This window comes from Egretta garzetta, unplaced genomic scaffold (genome assembly GCF_000687185.1).
Source record: "Egretta garzetta isolate BGI_Z169 unplaced genomic scaffold, ASM68718v1 scaffold287, whole genome shotgun sequence".
Classification (NCBI taxonomy): Eukaryota; Metazoa; Chordata; class Aves; order Pelecaniformes; family Ardeidae; genus Egretta; species Egretta garzetta.
Window position 1 is genome coordinate 8,965,796 of NW_009260435.1, and position 23,109 is coordinate 8,988,904.

The following is a 23,109-nucleotide window of genomic DNA, read 5'->3' on the forward strand; positions in this document are numbered from 1 at the left end:
CAACTGTTTCCTGTTTTTTTTGCAGTTTTAGCAAGCTGGAACAGCGTGCTAGGTTGTCTTGACACATACCGTGGTGACAAAGGGAAAGCAGCAGGAGTACATAGCCAGGAGTGAGACTTGTCTTTTGGTGATAGCAAGCAATTAAATAAGCTCAGCTGTCTTGTGAAACCCAGCTCCACAAAGAGCCTTGTAACCTGATACGTGACTTGAGAAATCCGATGTCCATTGAGGAAAGCCTATAGAGGTGACCCAGACCATGTTGTCTGTAAGATTTTGATGTTTAAATAAAATCATTAGCTTCTGTGATGCTGAGAGTGCCATTCCAGATATAAATTTAGAATTGACTATATTTTTCTAAGTTTATACAAAGGCATCACTAGTGTAACTGGAAACAGCAAAGTGAGAGCAACAAGACTTTACTTAGAATCATAGAATCACTTTGGTTGGAAAAGACCTTTGAGATCATCGAGTCCACCCTTTAACCTAACGCTGCCATCGCTGCTATTTAGAATCCTATGGATAGCAAGAAAACTGTTATTTCAGCTTGCTTAGGTGGGCTAAGCAGAGGAAGAGGCAGAGGTTCCAATTATTTCAAGAGTCAGCTAGAATGACAGTCTTGCCTCCCTCCACCTCCATCATCCCCCCAAAAATAAATTTAAAAACTTAATCATGCTTTTTCTTTGAAGTATTCTATAAGGGTACATAGATAGGGAAAAATCCTTCAAATAATCAAGGAAATTCTGGAGCAACATGAAATACAGTTGTTTAATTGTACCAAATGAAATCTAAATATGGCTCTAGGCAGAAAGGTGGATGCTTACGCAAAGTCCAGGGATCAAATTACTCTTCTTAAACTGGAGGTCTCAGATTCTCATATCTTGTCATTATTAACTTAATCTACTCTCCGAAAAGTTGTGTTAGCTCTGATATATCACAGGCTTTAGTCTACGGACAATATAACGCAGTCAGTTCTATACTGTAAATTCAGTTGTAGTATAGTTGGTTGCAATTAACTCTAATATTTTACATTCCAAAACATCTACTGTTAGGATTCTCAGAACTTTCACAAGCCTCTGTATTATTCTGTTTTAAGGTTGTAATGTACACTGTGAAATTAATGTTTCTAGCAGTGTTAAAACAGTAGTTCAAAAATATTATTTCAAGACACTTTGTTCGAGATGAAAGCTGTAACAGTTTAAAATGTGATAACTATTGTTGACTGTTTGCTGCCATCCTTAAAGCTGCAATAATAGCTAACAATGTCATTCCTCTTCACTGCTTCAAGAACCATTCCAGCAGAAGAGGTAGTCTGCAAACATACAGAGTTGAAGAGCAGCCTGCACATCCAGTGGTACGTTATTTTTCAAAAAAACACAAGCTCTTGTAGCAGAGATGCTGAAGTATTTTCTTCATATGAAACTTTTTTTTTTAACTATGTATTATCTGCTGACATTTTAAATGAGATTTGGCCTTCTGCTTCTGGCTGCTGTCCTGACAACACTGCAATTATGAGTCTAGCAAGATTGCAGTTCGGTTGTAAAGCTTTCATGTTCCAACTTTGTGGTTTTGGTTTAACATTAGCTTAATGCGTGGCTAGAGCCTGCAGAAGGAAGAAAGTCTTCCTCTGAAGTTGAGTTTTGTTTTTCAAATTGTTTGCTTTATATTTAAAAGCTGTAACACCATCCTGACATTATGTTTCCATGGTGACACTGCAAACTATGAGCTCATAGCCAGAAGTACTAGGCTGGATCAGCCATGCCTAAATCAGGTATGTAAATTAATCCTTTTAGATGAGGAGCTCAAATTAAAAAAAAAAAAAAAAAAAAAAAAATCTGTCACTTCATACTATTTTGTAAGGACTCAAATACTACTTTCTATTTTATCCAGTTTGTGAAAATAATGAACTTTCTGGATTATAGTTTTGTTTTGTTCTAATTTGACAGAGGGAAAGCCTTTTCACAGTCAGTTTCATAGTTTTCTTAACTGTTTTTCTTGTGTTATCGCTAATACTTAGTTACTGCCTACTTCATCTGGATTACCCCCAGGCTGGGAAGAGCGACAAGATGAAAAAGGGAGGTCGTATTACATAGATCACAATTCTAGAACCACTACCTGGTTAAAGCCGGTTGTACAGGTACTGTCTGTCTTCTAATTACTAATGTTTTTATTAACCTTTTAAACATATCTTCTAACATTTAAAAGGTCACCATTTAATCTTTTAAACACAGAAGTAAAGTTTAGAGACCTCTTGACATAGAACATGTGAAAGGCATAAACTCGTAAGGCACTATGTAAAATATGTGAGAGAATGCAGTGAGAGTTAGGAATGGTAATATTTATGGCAACTCACTCTGCTATTAATGTACCAAGAAAGCCCTCTGGAGAGTGATGGCTGATTGAGAAGCCTGAAAGACTTCTTCTAACCCTGGTAGATAATCAGTGATTGTTAGTCAATGTTGTTGATACTAGACCAAACAAATCTATGTATTGTCTGGCACTTGCTTTATGAAAATTGTTTTCATGGGTCAAAGATATATGTTAATAGAAAAAAATACATTGCTTTACAGGGCTTTGATTTTTTTTCTTTTTTTTGTGTCATTTACCATAGATTGGTGTGGAAACAGGTCAGTTGTCAGCTGCGCAAGGTATTTCTGCAGGAAGACAAGCACAAGCAACATCAAGTGATTCATCACAACAGTCTTCTCATCAGCAGCCTGAAATGGAGCAAGGATTTCTCCCTAAAGGCTGGGAAGTCCGACATGCACCCAGTGGGAGACCATTCTTTATTGACCACAATACCAAAACTACAACATGGGTAATGAAAAACTGCTCTCATGGACTGAAATTGTAGTTCCTCTCAAGTCAAAGCTTTGCTGCTTTCGGCAGGCTTCTGTAGATTTCTTTAGTGCCAAGATAGCTGTGTCATGTCTGTGGAGGAATAAAAGCTTAAAAATACCTATTATGAGTAGAACATTATGAATTTTACAAACTGTATTGGTACTTGGAAGGAGGAAAATACTGATGTATACAGGAATCTGTTTTGCAAATGTAAAGCATCTCCTAAATGACAGTTCTGTCATAACTATAAAAACTGTGATAGTCTGTATGTGCTTTTAACAGGAATCAGTTTTGTAAACTTACCTCAACATGAAATCCGTTACCTTGAATTTGTCAGCCGGTAAGAAAGCAGGCCAGGTGCAGCTATAATACGGATGAGGGAGTTGTACAGCTACAGTTCCACAGAGTGGCACTGCACGCCACTAGGCAGTGCTAATAGATGGACTTAAGCATTTAAAGAGTAGGTCAGTATTAATGCATTTCTCTGTTTCTTTCACCTGACAGTAAAGTGATACAAAATCAATATTCATTTTTTGAGGATAATGGAGAGACATCATTTAACACAAACACCTTCCCCCTACCCTCCAAGAAGCACCAAACCAACCAACTACCCAAACAACAAAAACCCCCCAACCATCAAACCCAAAAAGCACAAGGTGTGCAGGAAACCATGTAGAAAGAGTAATGTTACTCAATTATGCTGAAACAGAGGTGACTGAGGGATTTTAAATATATATTATGTATATATAATACATATCTACATATATATATATCTACATACACATATACATATATATACACACATATACATATACATATATATACACACATACATACATACACACACACACACACATATGTATGTGAGAGGTCATTAGAAGATGATTGTAAACTACTGGAGGACTGAGAATCCCCAAGGAAGTACCTGGCTACAGAATATGCAACAATTATCTAGTTGATACTAGGCATATTCTTTACACAATCATTAATAAAGAGGAAAAAATTAAAAGCAAACCAAAACAATAAGAGGATTTTAACATGCTGCTTGGTTTGTTTTCAAAGGAAGATCCAAGACTGAAAACTTCTGCTCATCCGAGGAGAAAAACTTCCCTAGATCCAGTAGACCTGGGTCCGTTACCAGTAAGTAACCTGTTTTATACTTGTTTTGTGGATACGGCAATTTAAATAGTTACATTAGCAGTACCAAAACTTGCACATGCAAAAACGTAGCCTGCTTTTTTCATACAAAATATACTCTATTTTGAATAAGTGTTTCCTTCTTACAGCCAGGGTGGGAAGAGAGAACTCACACAGATGGAAGAATATTCTTCATAAACCACAGTATGTACAATGTAGTATTCTCCCCACACCATCATTTTATTTCTGAACATTATCTAAATTAATGGAGCTAATTAAGAAACATCTTGCAGATACAAAGAAAACACAATGGGAGGATCCTCGACTGCAGAATGTGGCAATAACTGGACCAGTAAGCTTTCCTTATGTAGCTTTACATGTTCTTCAAGAATATCATTAATAGAATCCAAACAAACTCTTGTCATTTATCAGGTACTTAGTCTAGAAGATGAAATTCCAGAGTGTTTGAATAAGGCATCTTTATTTCTTTTTAAAGACTGTTTAGAAAGCTTTCTGTGGAAATGGTCTTTAAATGCCAGAAAGACAAATCCGTTTCTGTAGTAGTAAGAAAGTTTCCTTGTATACTGGAGGGTGATTTGAAGTGAGTAAGAAACTTGATTCATTTTTTTTATCCACAGTGTCCAAAATAAAACTATCTCAATTTATGAAGTGAACTTGAAAAAAAAAAAAAAAAAGAAAACAGGAAAAAAAAAAGAAAATGGCTTTAAAAGGAATGAAATTAATTTCCAACTGAAAAATAATTATCTAGCCTTGATACTTAATCTGAAGTGCAAAATTACCAGGACTAATTGCAAAGACGGTACACATTATAATTATAGATGGGTTTTAGTGTTCAACTGATATCTGCGTTTATTAATAGCCCACATATGTAAACAACCTTCTCTGTCCATGGAAAATAGAGGTGTTTGTAGCCAGGTCTGTCATGATACAGCAAGGAAAGACTATGCGTTACGTAAGTCACCAAAGGCATTTTGGTCCCTTTGATCTGGGCCAGTCAGTGAGCTCAGTCAGTCACATCAGCTAATAGTAAAGTACAGGATAAATTCTATGGAACTGATCAGAACAAATGATCTGAACAAAGAAGTACTTTTCATTCCAGATGTTTTGAACTCTCCATATATTTATAAATTGGAAGTCTTCTCTGTTTAGTAAAATATGCATTCCTGTTTTCTTAGAACTTAAATGCATTGTCTATGTTTCACAAATACAGACTAGTTTATATTACATTAATTGTTAAAGTATTGCAAGCACTTTTTCTTTTTTTTTTTCCAAAGGCTGTGCCTTACTCCAGGGACTATAAACGGAAGTATGAGTTCTTCAGAAAGAAATTGAAGAAACAGGTTAGTAATCAGTAGGAATGCAGCAGAAGGTTAAGAAACTTATGCCCCTAAAGAAAGGAAAGCTTAGGTTACAGTGAAAGGAAATTGAACATTGTAACCTGCTTTAGGGAAGGTAGATTTACTGTCTGATCACAAATACATTTGTGAAGCAGCGACTTGGTAACAATTACCATTTAATCTAACAGTAACATTTGTGACTATGCAGTGATAAGACTGCAAGCAATCTAATTGAAAAAGTAGAAATTCTAAAAGGTTAAAACAGTTGTGAACCTGGAAGTAGGCTGGCAACAGAAAAGTTTGGAAATACTGATCTAGCATATAATAGTTTTTAGAACTCAGAATATGGAAATAGAAGTTCTCAGAATAAATTTTAGACCATTCAGATAGAAATCTGTACTGTCATCTTGATCAGGCTAGATGACTGTAATAAATTGTTACAGCCTTAAAATCTTATGAAACTCATTTGCAAGTTCTACTTTGAAGTGGCAGTGCCAGATATATTTATAACACATAGCATAAAAGACTGTAAATAGCATCTGGATATCCAGATAACAATGAGTCTTTGCACAACTGCAATCAAATTGGTATACTTGGGAGATAATTTTTATATATAACAATAGCCTTTGAGTTTAGACCCATACTTCACCTTTTATCTACCAAGTCTCTGCCTCTAACCTTTCTGAAACCTGTGCATTTTGGGCTGATGTGTAAATTACACACAATTACATATGCACCTCGTATTTTTATTTAAATATTTTCCTATATGATCGTAAATGCAAACTTTGTGATTTGTTCCTGTGACTTCAAATTTTAAGTGGACTGATTTTCATTTTAATATCACAGGAATACTTGTTTGTCATGTATCTCTTAAGTAAGAGAACAGGACACCTAGCCTTATAGTTAGAATATTGAACTAGAGGGTGAAATAAGTCAGGTAAAATTGTTCCAAACATGATTTTATTTATAAACTCTGAGCTTTTTTTTTTGATCACAATTATGATGAGTTTTCAACATTAAAAAAGATTCCATGGCTTGCTGCATGCAGAAAACTGAGCATATGCTGTTACTAGTAAGAACTTATTTTAACCCTTTTTTCATGGTATGAAATAGAGCTTAGTATCTGAAACTCTCCATGCTAGTTGAATTGTATGTAAATAGAGCCTCTTGTCAATCATATTTTGTTATATTTCCAAATTTTTGAAGAAAAGGATTTGTGTGCCATTCTTCGTCTATTTACAGAATTTGTATAATTTGCAAGGCTAAAGATTGCTTGCTTTTGTTCTACTATTCTGTTTCTATATTCTTTTTTTTTTTTTTTTTAGAGTGATATTCCAAATAGATTTGAAATGAAAATTCATCGCACAACAATCCTTGAAGATTCTTATAGAAGAATTATAGCTGTAAAGAGAGCAGATTTCCTCAAAGCAAGACTTTGGATTGAATTTGATGGTGAAAAAGGTTTAGACTATGGAGGAGTGGCCAGGGAGTGGTTCTTCCTGCTCTCTAAAGAAATGTTTAATCCTTATTATGGATTGTTCGAATATTCAGCTACGTAAGTAATACAGGTCTGAAAGACAGGAAGTCTAGTTAGGGAAAGCAGATCAATTGTATTTCGCATAGCTCCTTTAAGAATGGAATTACGCCCCACCCCACCCCCAGCTGTATAGGAGGTTTTAGTTGTTAATAACTGCAATATTCTGCACTTAGTTCTTTGTTTGACAGAAGAATAATGTAGAGACAGTACCTGTATTTCTTATTTCAGCAGCCTAATCAACAGTCTAATGTAAGCCGTGTTGTCTTTGTATAGACAAGCATACACTTACAACCATCTACTACTTACAGAAGAGGCAGTATTTAACAATTAATGTGGAGGATGTTATTCTGACTATTTTAAAATTAATAGGAGTTAAGCCCTTCTCTTTGGTATATCTCTAACTTACAAAGGTAGTTCGTGGTGTTTCAAAACTGTTATTTCTGCTATGCTAATAGACTCTTCTATTGAATATTGTTTAATATTAGATTAGTGATTCATTAATCCAAGTATGATTATTTTTTAACTTCCTGAAAAGTAATACATGATTTAACCAGTGATGTTTTTCAAATGTTCAAATGTGGGACTGTTCCAATAGTACAACATTTTGTTTTTCTTTCTCTTCCCTGCTCCCTCCCTCAACTTCAGAGATAACTATACTCTGCAGATCAATCCAAACTCTGGACTTTGCAATGAAGATCATCTCTCTTACTTCAAGTTTATAGGTCGTGTAGCTGGAATGGCTGTTTACCATGGCAAACTTTTGGATGGTTAGTATTTATTTTATGTAGTATGATATTTGGATTAATATTGTATTTATTTTAAATTTTGTTACATACTGTTCAATTTATTTGTTCTTCTTTAAAGCCTTTTTTATTCGTCCTTTTTACAAGATGATGCTCCAAAAACCAATAACACTTCACGATATGGAGTCTGTGGTACGTAATTTGCTTTATCATATATCATATTAAATTTTTTTATATATATCTTTAATGACATTATGAAGGTTGGAAGTGTGTAATTCAAGGACGTTTTAGGCTACATCTTTTATAATTCTGTAAGTTGTATAGGAATTAAAGCTTCCAATGAAAATCAGAGAGACCTAGACTCTGGTTTAAGTCAGTTAAGTTGTATTGAAAACTTGACTCTAAACTTTCTGTGATACTTTAAAAAATATTTTTAGATGCTAAGATTGTTAAAATTATAAAAATCTTCGGGATCCCTGTCTCAACCTGTTTTTTAAATTAGTTTATATCTTTTGATTATTAAAAAGAAACATATTCTTATACTTTCAGACTGATAATATTAATGAGTGATACAGTGTAACATTTTCAGAGGAAAACCTGGTCCTTACAATTTTCTTGTTTGTTTCCCTGATCATGGTTCTCCTCTAGAGTGCTTGTGGGCAGTGTGATTTTTATTCAGTCTCTTTTCATCTATTATTGTTTTTGCTCTCCTATAACAATGCAGAGTATAGTTCCTACCTGTTTGAGTAATAGATTTATAGGTGTGTCCTGATTTGGTTTGGTGGTTTGTTCCACCCAGTTCCAACCCCACCTGCCATGGGCAGGGACACCTTCCACTAAACCAGGTTGCTCAAAGCCCCATCCAGCCTGGCCTTGAACACTTCTAGGGATGGGACATACACAACTTCTCTGGGCAACCTGTTCCAGTGCCTCACCCCCCTCACAGTAAAGAATTTCTTCCTAATATCTAAGCTAAATCTACCCTCTTTCAGTTTAAAACCATTACCCCTCATCCTATTGCTACATACTCCCTGGTAAAGAGTCACTCCCCATCTTTCGTGTAGCCCCCCTTTAAGTATCGGAAGGCTGCTGCTGTAAGGTGTCCCCAGAGCCTTCTCTTCTCTAGGCTAAACAAGCCCAAGTCCCTCAGCCTGTCCTCCCAGGGAAGGTGCTCCAGGCCCTTCATCATTAGCCCTCTTCTGGACCTGCTCGAGCAGGTCCATGTCTTTCTTATGCTGGGGACCCTAGAGCTGAACACAGTACTCCAGGTTGGGGTCTCACGAGAGCAGAGTAGGGGGGAGAATCATCTCCCTCGATCTGCTGGCCACACTTCTTTTGATGCAGCTCAGGGTGCGATTGGTTTTATCTTAATTTTAATTTCCTAAGGCTCTTTGTAGTAATGCCTAGCAATAAAGGGAAAAATAAAGGACGAGAGACAGAGTCCAAAATATTTCAGCTAATGCTGTGACATCTTACCACTGTTTTTCTACGTGAAAGATTTTTAGTCTTGAGATTGCTGAGTCTTCAGGTTTCAAACATCTTTAAAGGTCTTTGTAGCTTTGTACAGTTGCAGAGTCTCTGTATCCAATACAGGATTATCCTAGGTAGCAGCATTCAGTGGGCTGTAATGAAGCCTCTTGTAGCTTAAAAGGTGCCTACTCTATTTTGTATTTACTATTTTGTAATTCTCTCTCTTAGGATAGTGAATATTACAATTCTCTGAGATGGATTCTTGAAAATGATCCAACAGAACTGGACCTCAGATTTATAGTTGACGAAGAACTTTTTGGTCAGGTTAGTATGTTTAAGTACATTTGGCCTCTGATAATAGCTTATTTTATCTGTATGGTATTAAGAAAACTCTTTCATTCGCAGTCATGTTGGTTTGTTCACTCAGCTTCTTTTAGCTGGCACATGCTCGTGGCAATGCTCTGTTAGCCTGGGTGTGTTGTGATAAAGGAGTTGGAAATAAGCAGAGCTTTAGAAAATAGCTCATGCTTTTTTCTTAAATAATACTTGTATTGAAATGTAGCTGTTGCTGTAAATGCAACTGAAACTAAGATATCCGTAGTCCCACTACTTAATCTGGAGTAGAGGTTGGTTTTATGTGACTGACTGGAAAGGATGAGCACTTTTGGAAATTGTTGCAATCATCACTTTCACTGGGAAATAATAATAAGGTTTTTTCTCCAAGATGTACTAGAAAACTATGGAATAAACAAGTTTGTTGTTGTATAGAAAGCTATCCAAGATAAGTCATGTAGAAATACCACAGGTCTTGAATAAAAATTCCAAATTACAGGTGCCAACTAGATCTAAGTAGGATAATAGCCTTTGTGGACTTGTGAAACTAAAGTGATCCTAAGTAGGAGCGTGAAAATGTACATCCGTAATGAACTGAAAATCAGGTATTTGTCTACTGAGGTTCTAGTAGTATAAATCATTATGTAACAAATATGCGTACTGATTCACTTCTTTACTGGAACCGTTGCTGAAATTGTTCTGTAAGTGTTCTTCCTTGTGATCTGGAAAAGGCTGGGTTATTGAATATCCAATTAGTGAAGTCTACATTACTGAGAAATTGTGTGCAAACTTAGGCGATTTATTGTAGCAGGTCAGAAAAAATGGAGGTTGCCACATTGCGGTCTGTCATCCCTGGAATAATAGATTTTTTTAAAACAATCAACCAAATTCTGTTTATTCAGGTGACCTGTGAAACTAATCCTGGTTTTAAAATTCTGCAGTCTTAGAGTTAACTGAATTACCTAATATTAACATATGAATGCTGTTACATATGTATCTCACTTAAGACTTATTCTATGTATTGCATTTAGACCCATCAACATGAACTGAAAAGTGGTGGATCAGAAATAGTCGTCACCAACAAGAACAAGAGAGACTACATTCAGTAAGTAGTGATCGCTATGTGCAACTCATCTCACTGGATCGCCCCTATAGTAATAGGGGCTGTGTGTTAATTGAACTAAGAAAAGGAAGGTTGTTGCTTTGTATATAAATTGCGTTTATTTTAAATGGTTTTCTTTTGGTTTTTTACAGTCTTGTAATTCAGTGGAGATTTGTGAGCAGAGTACAGAAACAAATGGCAGCCTTTAAAGAGGTACGGTTTTAATTACAAAATAAATTCTTCTAAGAATTTGTTGTATCTAATCTTAAGAAAACCTTTTTTGGACATCCTGAAGACCCACAGATAATGTTGTTACAGGTATATAAAAGGCAGTGATACTGTTTGTAGTGTCAGCTTTTCATTATTTCAGACTTAAAAATTCTTTTTGGTATATTTTTACTGAGGTGTTTAATTCACATTGAAAAATTTCTGTATTTCTTGGTGCTGGCTGACAGTTTTAGCTGTAGTGGAAACTATTTAATGAATTCTGCAGAAACGAGAATTAAATCAAACTAATAGAATTAAATTAAACTAGCTGGTTTATCCTTATTTGTATAAGTGATATTACATATATGATATTCGGGCTTAATATATTCACCATTCAATGTATCACAATAAAGATGTAAGTTCAGTCAGAATTAAAAATACTATAACCAAACTGGGGACTGCTGGTGTCCAAACATTTGTATTTGATGTATTGCTTTGCTTCTGTTTGCTAAAGAATCTAAATATTGTTCTTGGTGAACAAAAATGCTTAAATATTGTTGGCTTGATTTTTAAAAACGTCCCTCATCTTTTTAGGGCTTTTTTGAACTAATACCACAGGATCTGATTAAAATTTTTGATGAAAATGAGCTAGAGGTAAGTGTATCATGGAAAAGAAAAATTATTTTGAAACTTAATGTTACTGACTTAAAACTTTGGTGTGTTTTTTTTGTTTTTTTTTTTTTATCTGTGTAGTTATTAATGTGTGGACTGGGAGATGTGGATGTGGCTGATTGGAAACTACATACAAAATACAAAAATGGCTATAACATAAACCACCAAGTAATACAGTGGTTCTGGAAGGTATCGTGAAGTTCTACTATTTTTTTTCCTTAAAACATGTTCAAAAGCTGCTGCCTTTCAGCTGTGCTAGTTTATAGTGTGATCCATCAATAGGTAGGTAAATATTTGACCATTAAAACTCCTGAGAAAGATAGTAAGAAAACTAAAGATGAGATGCATGGTAAGAATGTAAATACACTACTAATACTTGCTTTTACAAAAAAAATCCCTGTCTGACTGGGGTTAAAAATATTTCTGTGTAGGTTTTTCTGGCATGGTTACACTAAAGAGGTGTTAAAATCCGCTGTTTAATAAATTACAGGAATTTGACTGCTAGTTCATAACATCAGGAAACTTCAAAGCAAGTAGGGGCCAAATCTTCAAGGGAAGTATTTTAACAGCCTGCTAAGCCAGTAACCGTACTCTTGTTACAGTGCCATTAAAAAATTGTTGATTTCATAGCTTTTTAGCAATAGGCAGAGAAGTAGACTGTATGTGTCACTAAAAAAAAAAATGCATACATATAAAGGATAATGATTTAGGATAGAAACTGTGTTGCATAAATCTGCTAGCTTAAAACCTTAATTTAAAAATAAATCTTTAATTGTAATCATTATCATATATAGGCAGTCTTGATGATGGACTCTGAAAAGAGAATAAGATTACTTCAATTTGTTACTGGCACATCACGTGTACCTATGAATGGGTTTGCTGAGCTGTATGGTGAGTACTTGTGATTATGTTCACAATTAAGTAGCAGAGAACATGATACCAACATCATCATATTTGACTTCAAACAGGTCTGTTATTTTTCAAATTTTGCTTTAAAAATGAGTATATACTGGCAGTTATAAGAAGCAAAGTTAGAGAAGATTCACTTAGATCATGTTGCCCATGTTCTATAAATACTTAATTTTAATTCTGGTTTTGGAAGTTTTTAAATGTATAGGACTTCTCAAATTAATGTGGATTTCAAAGTTCTAAAGAGCTGCAAAAATCCCTGCTTAACATGTGATTGAGCTCGAAGAAAATTCTCAGATCTAAGATCTGATTACAAAGGCATGCTGGCATCAGCAGTTAACTTCAGATTCTTGTAAGTTATACAGATACAGTTGTTTGTAAGGATATACTCTATAGAGGACTGCTGAAATGACACAAGTTAAACATAATGCCAAAAGAAGTGAACCTATGATGCAGAGACTGAAACAAGCAGATGGCAGTGGGGAGCAGACTTTAATACCAAAGCCAGAAGAACCCACTGTGGAAAGACCACGGGCAAGCGGATAAAACAGCCCACAAAGGGTGGGGTGTTTTACTTATGGGAAGTCTGCTTTCAGCTGCCATCAGCTATTATGTTTTCTGCTAGACTACTTTATTAAGGCTAAAAGTGCTTGAGATCCTATGCAAGTGACTGAATAGCTTAACTTGTGTATTTGAATAAACATTTCCCCCTTTGTAAACAAGACAGTAATTTGTTTATAAAACAATAAAATTGTGGACAAATACCACCCACCATGTGTCCCCATTTCTCCCTCTCTCCATTTTCATTATAAATACTTGGTTTATTTTTTCCATTCCATCAGTGAATGAGTTGTGAGTTCCAGTGGGAAGGACAGTGCCCTCAGCAGACTTGAGCCAAGTGTTTGCTGTTGCACCTGAACCTTGGTACTGTTGGAGTTACACATGGTCATCGCAGTGGAACCAGATCAGAATTCTGCTGCCTCCAGATTTTTGTTTATTTGTCTAAAAACACTACCAGAGATAGAAGTAAGGAATGATACAGGGAAAGAAACTGTTGAAGTTCTTGGCTCCCTTCTGCCCAGGGATTAGGATATCCTTGGGCAGTCTTCTGGCCAAGTCCCAGTTTCTGTAGTTCTATTCACTCATTAACGAAAAATTCAACTAGCAGTTGTTTTGCACAGTGCTTTGTTTCTTTCTCTTAGTTGTTTCTGCTTTACTGTGGCCAGCATGCCATCCTCACTAAACCCCAGTAATGATCACAATCACATTTCCAGTACCTGCTTGCGTTTGAAGAACTCTAGGTGGTTCTTCAGTGCTTCGTGTTGGTACATGGCTTTTTGCTGCTGCCGGGCTGCCCCTGTGGTTGTTCCGTTCCCATCTTCGGGCTGCAGTCCCAGAGCTGGCTTTCTGGTGGGAGATCTCCCTCTTGTGGCCCAGAGAGCCATCTCTGCTCATAAAAATGGAGTGCTCGGTGTCCCAGGACAAATCCACCCCAGTTTGAGAACTAGAACACTGAACAGATGTGGCTTGCTTGTTTTTCTTGTCTTCCCCCCACCCTGCCGTGTCAGCCTCTAGTTAATTAGCTGGATAGCTAAAATGAAGACTGATTCTTACCTATGGAGCTTTATCATCTTGTCACATAGTAGAATGCACCGTCAGTCACAGAGCTGCTTCTCTGCTTTATCCTGATTCCAGGCATTCTTAGTAGTTACTTTTTCTAACCAGCCTTCTGTGTTGAAGAAACATGTAACCTAAAGAAGAAAGTAGAGGGCCTGGAAGCGTTTCCAGAACTACCGACATATCTATCTCATAACATTTTAGGATGAAGTGCTCAGTGTCTGCTCTCATCTGTCTTGTTCACTCACTAGACTTGAATGAAGTATAGTTTCTGTGCATTGATTGGTATTTCCTATCTCTTTGTCTATGTTAGTAGTTGTGAAAAGGTTTTCTCCTCCTCTTGTTTTATTTTCGTCTTTGGGATTAATTGTCTTGGGTATTTTGTTGTTTGGGATTTTTTTTTTTTCTGTTGGCTAACACCTTCCAAATCCCTTTCTACACTGTATATTACTAAATGCTATCATAATACAATTTTATTATGAGAGTGTATGCATTTCTTTTTTTCATGTCTCTATAAACCCACAAATGAAATATTTTTGAATTGACAATTATAATTTACATAGTAAAAAAACCCCAACAAACAAAAAAAAAAAACCCAAACAGACGTTTTGGAGAAGCCATAAAAAGGGAAGGTGTCTGTCCGCATTGTAAAACCAAGTTTATTTCATAGGTCTAAAGATACTCCACACAGCACTTAAACCTCAGCTGCATTCATAGATCAACCCGCTCTCATTACTGCTGCTCGTCTTGAATCTGAAACATGATTCACATCTTCCATTTCAGAAGCAGAAGGCTACTCATTCTTGGGTAGCCATCTGCCTTGGAATACAGTTCTCTTAACTGTATTGATGGTCAGAAGACACCCACCATCAGAGATAATCTCCTGTTCTCTGACAAGATAGTGATTTTTTTTTTTTTTTTTTTTTAACTACACAGTCTTCTCTAGATGTACACAAATGCTTTCAACAGCTTAAGGAAATGGGTGCAAAATGTCCTTTGCATCCACTTGGCAAGAGTCGAGAGGTCCAAGAAACTTTCAGATACGACATGCTGTAAGACGGTTGCTGAAGGCACAGGTGTAGCTGGAGCTGCACTTGCTAGCCAAAAAAGTTCTCTCAGGTGCATATGTACATCCCTGGAGTACACATGGTCACCATATTTCAAAAAGTTCTCAGTTACTTCACTCTGTTGCGTAGGTAAAGGTGGACATTGAATAGTTTCTACCAGCTTATATAACTTGGCACATTGTGATAAACATGTCTAAATTTTTACATCCAAAATGTATACAGTATAAAATTGTCTTTCACATAAAATTTTCAATACCAACTACTATGCACATGTATTTAGGTCTCAGACTTCTGAGCTTAAGGTGTAAAAGTCTCTTGATATTAAGATACAGAAAGAAATAATTAAAATGCAAGTGAATTGGGATTATTGACCATTATTGAGTGTAGACTGTATTTGATTCGTATAGATAGCTCCTACTAATGCCAGAACTGGATTACAAAACCCAAAAATATTTCTATTTTGAATTTCTAATTATAAAAGAACCTTGTAATGGGGTGAAAATGGATGTATTCTTTTCTGCAGGTTCAAATGGACCACAGTTGTTTACAGTTGAACAGTGGGGTACCCCTGAAAAACTGCCAAGAGCTCATACCTGGTGAGTATTTCATTTAGGTAGATTATGACCATTAGTAGGAGTGACAAAATACTTAAGACTTCTCATCTGTTTTTCAGCTTTAATCGCTTGGATTTGCCTCCGTATGACTCATTTGAAGATTTGTGGGATAAACTTCTTCTAGCGATTGAAAATACTCAGGGTTTTGATGGGGTTGATTAAGACACAGACATAAATTATATTGGTCCAGTGCTGCAATTTAATTTTAAGGGTTTACAAACAAATTTGAATTTTCCAGGGACTACCATTGTATTTAGTCACATGGCTATTGAATCTTCATAGTATTGCTTGTAAAATAAGTAAGTATTAAAAATTCACTAACTTTTGAAAATGTATTTTGCCATTTCCACAGTTTTGCGTGCTTTGCTAATAACTACAATATACACATTGGATGGGCCAGTGCCAAGTTAGTCAAAAACTAAAATGTTTTTAAACTTTACAGTGTTTGACAGACTGCCCTGCAGTAAACTACTGAAGTAAAACTGTGAAGAAATCTTTGCAGAGGGTGTAAATTTGAATTGCTGCTTTAAGAGGAACAACTGAAATTATTAAACTGTTTTTAAAAAAAAAAAAAAAAACCAAAAAAAACCAAAAGGAAAAAAAACCCACAACAAGCTTAATGTAATGCAATATCATAATCCGTGCTGCTTCAGGCTGTTTGCTACAGATCTGCCCAAAGCACCTTATAATTCAACATATTAGGTAAAACTTTGGAAAGCATTTGTTTGCATTATCTGCCATCAGTTTGCAAAAACATTGACTTGCTGACACGTTTTATTTGTTAGATTTTTGTTTCTGACTTGCTTTTGTTAAAACAGTGTAACAAACCCAGGATTTTTATATAAAACAGACAAGCAGCATAATTCTGAATTGTAATGAGAAATTATATCCATTTTTTGTCTGAATTTGTATACTGTCATTGGTTTATTGAGTGTTCATCACTTTTTTGATAAATTTGTAGTTCAACAATGGATAATATTTTCAATTAGCCTTTTGCAGCAAATTAATCTTAAAGTGAAATTTGTACGGATATCACTCAGTATTAGTTACTGGTAGTTAGAGGCCTTTATTATCCATTCTTGCAGTATTGCACTACATAACAATAAAGAACATGTTTACAGGGTTTTCTGGGCCAAATTCAGCAGTCTGATCTGTGCAAACTTCTCTGAACTGCATGGAGGTTATGCACATGTAACCAGGTGCAGAATTTGGTTCTGTAATATGTTTACAGGTTATGCTAGTTTCTATAGCTGCATTTTTATATTTTTTTCTTCCACTGTTAGTCTAGAAACCAAATTTGTTAATACAGTATAACCAAAGTCATAACCAACAATGTGCAATTTATTGTAGATCAACTTGTCATATAAATAATAGTTTGATTTCTTTTGTAAATGTGGGGTTTTTTTGTATTAATGTTAACTTTTTTTGAGCAAGTGCTGGTTAAAATGATTAGCAAAGTTGGTTCTAAAAGAAAAAAAATTGGTTTACATACCTGGCTTGCTCTAATTTTAACATTTTATTACCAATATGATCCGAGGAAATGACAGTACCTAGCTTTGGCCAGCAAATTTCTGTTTACTCGCAGTCTTTATAAATATGCAAGAAAGAAGTGTAGCACATCTCTCTATAAAGATATGTAAATTATGTAACAAATGTAATGGGTCTTAAGGGAGATTTAAAATCCCACTTTGTTTTATTCTTTGACTAGGTCATTAGGGCTGAGAGTATTACATGTAAATAAAGGTAACTTATACAAATTTCCCAAATCTATATGCAGTTTTGTAAAACATGAATGAGATATCAGTAAATCTGTATAGATTTGAATGTAGCAGGTTTTGTTGCATACTTTAAAGTCTAAAATAAGGTTCATGAGAGCAGTAAATAAAAGTTTATTCTAATAAGTTGTGACTCAGTTCTTTGAAGTGCAAATCGGTAGTTTTGAAATAGCAAGAATTCAGTAATTTTAGTACTCCTAGGTAGACTGGGGCAGCACCTCCACCACAATACGCTGCTACTTTTGAGGTCCAGCAGCGCTGTTTCCTAGCGTTCTGCTCCCAAGGCATGCAGTCTTTTTAAAATTAATACCATGTTTCTATAAAAGCTCTAGGTCACTGTGAGCCTTCAGTGTGTGGCCATCCTAGACAGGTGAAGGTGGAGGCCCCACAGAAATGCCAGCTGACTGCTGCTGTGGGAGGGTCAGGCTCCTCTCCCCTGCTGTAGGAACACCCTTCTTGGCTGGTCAGCAGGCATGCAGCCAACAGACTTTGGTGGTGAGTGCAGCAGGGGTGTGAAAAGGGCCCCAAAACTCCACTCCATGCAGCACAGACTGCCCAGTGGTGATGGGGATGCACTGCAGGGCTTGGTCCCCAGAGCCACTGGGGGAGGCAGCCCTCATGTACAGGTGGAAGCTCCTGGAGAAGGGTGCTGCCAGGTCTTGGGCCGCAGGGAGTACCTGTTGCCTTTTCCCAGAGCCAGGGCAGGGCTGGCCTTGCCTGCACGAGCTCTGGTATGGGCAAGGCGCTGAGTTGCCCCATGAAAGAGCTACAGGAGAAGTGAGCAGACTTACAGCATCAGGGAGTATGAGGAGCAAGAGGTCATAAGGGCCTTCACCTTGTAGAGGCAAAAGACCAAACCACGCAGTGTGGGATTAAGAAGGGGCAGCTGGAGGTCCTGCTTGGGCAGATGGTGGCTGGAGATTCCCAAAATGGGTGAAGCTGGAATTCTGTGGCTTCTGGCATCAGAAGAAAGGCTGCTTCTCCACCCTTGGGTATGGATTTACAAAATTGCTATGGTGCTGTAATAAAGGAACAAGTTGCATTAAGGGAAGGTTCAGAACTGGATGGGCCTGAAACAGGTGTTCACACTGAGAAGTGGTGGGTGATAGAGTGCAGGGAGTCCTTTCTATGGGCTTTAAATTCAGTTTGTTGAGGAATGGTGATAACAGCTTGTGATTAGGTAAGAGAAGAGAGGTCAATGGTGCTAAGTACCCAGACAGGCTGATGGGAGCGAGGCAGCCCTTGTGAAGGATGCCATAGGCTGAAGGGGGCCCACCTCATGTGCCTGAACACACAGGCAAGCCAGGGAAAGACCAGGAGGAGCAAGAGGCATGGCTCATTTGGCTGGAGCTGCTTGGGTGTGGGGAGATCTGTGGAAGGGGTGAGAGGCTGGTACAGAGCTTCGTGGGTCTGGGTCAGAGGAGACACCTGTTTGTCGTGAGGAAGTGGGCAGAGTGGTCTTGAAGCCTGGAATTGCAAGCCCTGGCTCTTGCAGGAGACTAAACACCCTGACACCTGTGGGGGGATTCAATCTTGGAGCTTTCTGGAGGGGGTCCTGAACAACTAAACAGGGGTGCTGGCTTGGCCAACCAGGGTGATGCTCTCCTGGATCTACTGCGTGTCCCTTCGTACTTGTATTTTATGCACATCACACCTCTGTATACCCTGAAACATACACACTTAGATTTTGGGGGGCAACTCCAAAGATGCTGCTATGAATGCTTATCTATTGTTTTTTTCACCAGGAACACTGTTCCTAGCATGGCTCTGTGCACCAGCTGCAGACCCCTTACATTACAGATGAGAATTTAATAGCCGCTTCCATGTGTATTAACAACCATCTTCATCACACTGTAATTTCAGTACCCTTAACACCCAGCAGAGCCAGGTGAGGGGTAAGGCAGAAAAATTTCCCAGGTAGGTAAGAGCTAAATGTACCAATCTGTTGAATAAAGGAGTATATAGGGTTGACATTTGGTAAGAGAAATGTGCAGATCTGGTTAAAAAGCAAAGATCTGTGAAGAAATTATCTCTTGAGGTGGGGACTTGAGCAAGATGCTAGTTCTAGAGCAGGGGCTGGACCATAACGTGACGGGCAAGATGGTTGTAACAGGAATAGCTTCACTTTTCTCGGCTTTGAAAACTGCACTGAAAATGCATGGCTGGTTCTGGTGGTAGTTTTCAGGGCTGCGCCAAGCCTGAGAGCTGTAAGCAGGACAGTTCCCTGCCATTGACTACGGCTTCTGCAGGTAAATACGGCTTCACAGCGGCTTTAGCAGAACCTGAACAATAGCACTGAGAACCTGCCCTGTATTTAATCTTTCTTCTGGCACGACGCCGTGGCCCTCGCTCGGCGCCTTCCCGGCCCTCGCCATCTCGGCCGCCTCAGGCCGCGTTGCAGTGGCGGCGAGGCCGGGGAAGCATTCAAGGGCACCCTAAAACCTCTGGGAAATTTTTCAGAGGCTTAACTTTTTCTGGCAAAGTTGAGCCGTTTCTGTTTCATAAGGATGGTGGTGGCGTTTATTTGTGTGTTAGTTATACATAGTGAGCGGTGTTTCTGTTTGTGAATAAATAAATATAACGCTGTCAAAGAAGTGAATTTATTTAGTCTAAAAATGGTAAGATTATAGATTAACCTTCACGAAGGCTTGCGGTATAAACTGTTTATAATTCAAAGGACTGCCTAGACTGCTGTGGGTGAGGTTTTCTTAGATTTTCCATCGATGTTAGTAATTTGATTTGTATTGACTTAACAGGTTTTGGTCTGAAATTGTCTTTCTCTAAAATTTCTCATTTACTCCAAAGGTTATCATGTATGTGGAAATGCTTTGTAGCCTGGTGTTACCGAAATGAGACTTCAGGTGTGAGCCAGAAGCATCCAACAGTAACTTGGAAGTTTTGGGCTGTGGGGACTGTGGCTCTTTCTTCAAAATTAATTTCTCTCAACTGGCAGATTTTTAGGCTGGGTGTTATTTGTATCAAACCTTTCACTTCTCAGGTACAGGTGATTCTTCTGCATTCTTGCTGCATCATGAGGTGGAGCTGTGGGTTAGTAGGAAGCTAACATAATAATTTCTTTTAATTGCCACTGAGGCTTCACTTATGCTGCTGGAAGGACACATGACTTAACTTATTTTTAATCACTATTAACAAGTCACATCTGTAGCATATTAAACAAATTATTTTTTATTACAGACAGGGTCAAGTACTTACTCATCAAACCTAGGCAAAATACATGAGCATTTTCCTTTATGCTATTTTTCCCTCTCTAACCTCATGGTTTCATACATAAACTTACTTTGCAAATTACCTAATGCCTTGGCATTTGATTTGTTCTGTAAATCCATAGCACAGTTTAGTGCTATTTCACTAATTGACAGTGTCTTTAGAGAAAGCTCTTGCGTGTCTCATTGAAATCTACAGATGCTTCTGGTGTACTGCACAGATTTCTATCTTTTTTTTCTTGTGTGCTTTTTTTTCAGTGTGACTTCAGTGTTATTAGCAAATACATGATACTCTCATCAATTCCCTAGAGTGGGAATTACATAGTTACAATGATAACATGCTAGAACACATATGTAAGTAATTAAAACGGAATATGTGTAGTTTTAAATACTGTTTTCATTTTCCTCATTTTTTGTGCAGTCAAAAAGAACATCGATTGTTAGGAGCCCAGGCTCTTCTGTCTGTCGTTCTTCATGGTGCTTGTTCATTTGTGTTTTCCTTTCTGTTTCTCATTAATTAGTTTGTTGTGGTGCTTAGGTTCTTCACGTAGATTTTTATCAAATTATTTTCTTTGTATGAAATTCTGCTTTTTGAGGGTAGTTTGTTTATTTTTATATCTTCCCTTTTTAATGAATGATTTCTTTAAAGGAATCAATGTGCAGTTCTTATGATGTGAACTGAGAGGAACTCACTTATTTATCTGCAGTTAGACCTCCAACAAGAATCCATACCTCTGGTGCCATAGAAGCACCTTATTGAAATGTCTATACCTTTTAAACAACACCTACCGTCTTCCATTGTTATAAGTGGGAACCAAGCGTTTAACAGCTGCCGTATGGCTCTGCAGCATCACAAAATCAGGAAGAGATGCAAGCGCAAGCTTTGGTACTCCTATACTAAATCATTTTTCTTTGAAGTGGAGACTTAATTGCTTTTTCTATGTGGAACATACATCATTAGCACGCTAATCAGAATACAAACAGCTTGCAAAGGGGATAATGAGGGAGAACTTCCATGTAATGCTTCGTTTACATCCATGTGACTCTGTAGAAAGATGTTTTGTTTTGCTGAGCTGTCCTTAATTTGAGGTTTCTTGCTTAATGAGACTTCAAACAAATTCTGCATTGTAGGTTTCAGGTTTTCATCCCAGAGAGAGGCTTGGGATTTCGGGGAGGGGGGAGGCAAAGCGGCTTGGAAAACCTGAGCAGACATTAAGTAAGTGAGCGTGCCTCTTGAGGAAAGACAGATAAGGCAGCCTTCCGAAATGTGACAGAATGTAAAACTTTCTGTTGAAATACACCACAGTCTAAAAGCATACATCGCAATTTGTTTTTCTTAAGCCCTTTTGAGTTTAATTTAATGGAAAATGTTTTCATAATTGTCTGATAGCTTTTCTGATATTTTCTACAAGCTGAAATATTTCTGACTCGGGTTTTGTTTTGAGGGCTGGGAATTATGACCTTTCGGAGGCTGTGAACACACACGTCCTACTATGCACTGCTGCTTGGGAGTATGCAAAATGCTAAAGGTTTAAATCAAATTGCCCTGAGGACTGCTTACTGACCTTTTGAATGCAAGGCTGTCAAAACCTTCAACTAGACATCAGCTGGAATAGAACACTTAAGGCAGATCAATGCAAATAGAAAACAATGTGGTTCTGACTTTTGGTAATTCCTCGTTAGTGAGAAACGGTTACCGTGTTGCAAGAGCTGCTGGAAATGAACCCACACTGCCAAGGAGTTGCTGTGAGTATTGTGTAATAGTTGTTTTTCAGGAAAAACCTTTTATATCTACTTAAGAAATTAAAAATTTTCATTAATTGCCAAATCCTGATGTAGTTATCTGAGCAGGATGCTTCATTGACTTCAAAGGGATTTTTGTCTACTTAAGGAATGCAGGGTCAGGCCCTTAACTAGTGATAACTTTCTTCGGTGAGTTGTCAGATATGACAAACTATGCCACTTTAATAAAGGTTACCCTCACCACACCATGCCATCCCTTTGTCCTGAAAACCTGCTTTATTCCTTTGCCCAGGTAACAGAGTTTCTGGGTGGTTGCTACATAGAGGAGCTTAGAAATCACTTCTAGCTGAAGCTGTGGTTTCTTTGAATAATTTTCTTCACTTTGAATAGCTATAACACGTTATTTTCCATTGTATAATAAACATATTCTATTATATTATATAATAAATTCAGTTGCGGAAAATGTTTGGTGGAGTTAGAGTTGTCGTCCCCCTCCGTTCATTGAATTGCTGCTCAGTGGTTAGTTGTTCATCCTTAATAGATTTATTCCTAATTAGTTGTTCATGCACTATTGCTTGCTGTAATGCAGGGTTTTTTAAAAATGCCTTCCTTTCTATGTAGGCTTACAGAAATAGATCAAAAACCAGGGGATTGAGAAGCTGTTTATTCATATGTTGGGTCTCAGTCCAATAATTATATGCATCCTGTGCAAAAATTATTAAGCAATCATGTATATCCTGTGCTGAAGGCTCACAGAATAATT

The 23,109-nt window shown here is 37.3% G+C and overlaps 1 protein-coding gene across 1 annotated transcript in view; it reads left to right on the plus strand.

The window, feature by feature from the left end:
• NEDD4 (NEDD4 E3 ubiquitin protein ligase) overlaps positions 1 to 15,766 on the plus strand; it is a 37,964-nt gene extending 22,198 nt beyond the window's left edge. Inside the window, 18 exon segments of the mRNA XM_035899414.1 lie at positions 1,286 to 1,351; positions 2,015 to 2,134; positions 2,609 to 2,815; positions 3,901 to 3,978; positions 4,125 to 4,179; positions 4,269 to 4,327; positions 5,271 to 5,336; positions 6,659 to 6,888; positions 7,516 to 7,637; positions 7,735 to 7,805; positions 9,312 to 9,407; positions 10,448 to 10,521; positions 10,671 to 10,731; positions 11,320 to 11,379; positions 11,479 to 11,586; positions 12,192 to 12,288; positions 15,514 to 15,586; positions 15,664 to 15,766. Of these exon segments, the coding sequence (XP_035755307.1) occupies positions 1,286 to 1,351; positions 2,015 to 2,134; positions 2,609 to 2,815; positions 3,901 to 3,978; positions 4,125 to 4,179; positions 4,269 to 4,327; positions 5,271 to 5,336; positions 6,659 to 6,888; positions 7,516 to 7,637; positions 7,735 to 7,805; positions 9,312 to 9,407; positions 10,448 to 10,521; positions 10,671 to 10,731; positions 11,320 to 11,379; positions 11,479 to 11,586; positions 12,192 to 12,288; positions 15,514 to 15,586; positions 15,664 to 15,766 (1,746 nt within the window).
• The last annotated feature ends 7,343 nt before the right edge of the window (positions 15,767 to 23,109 follow it).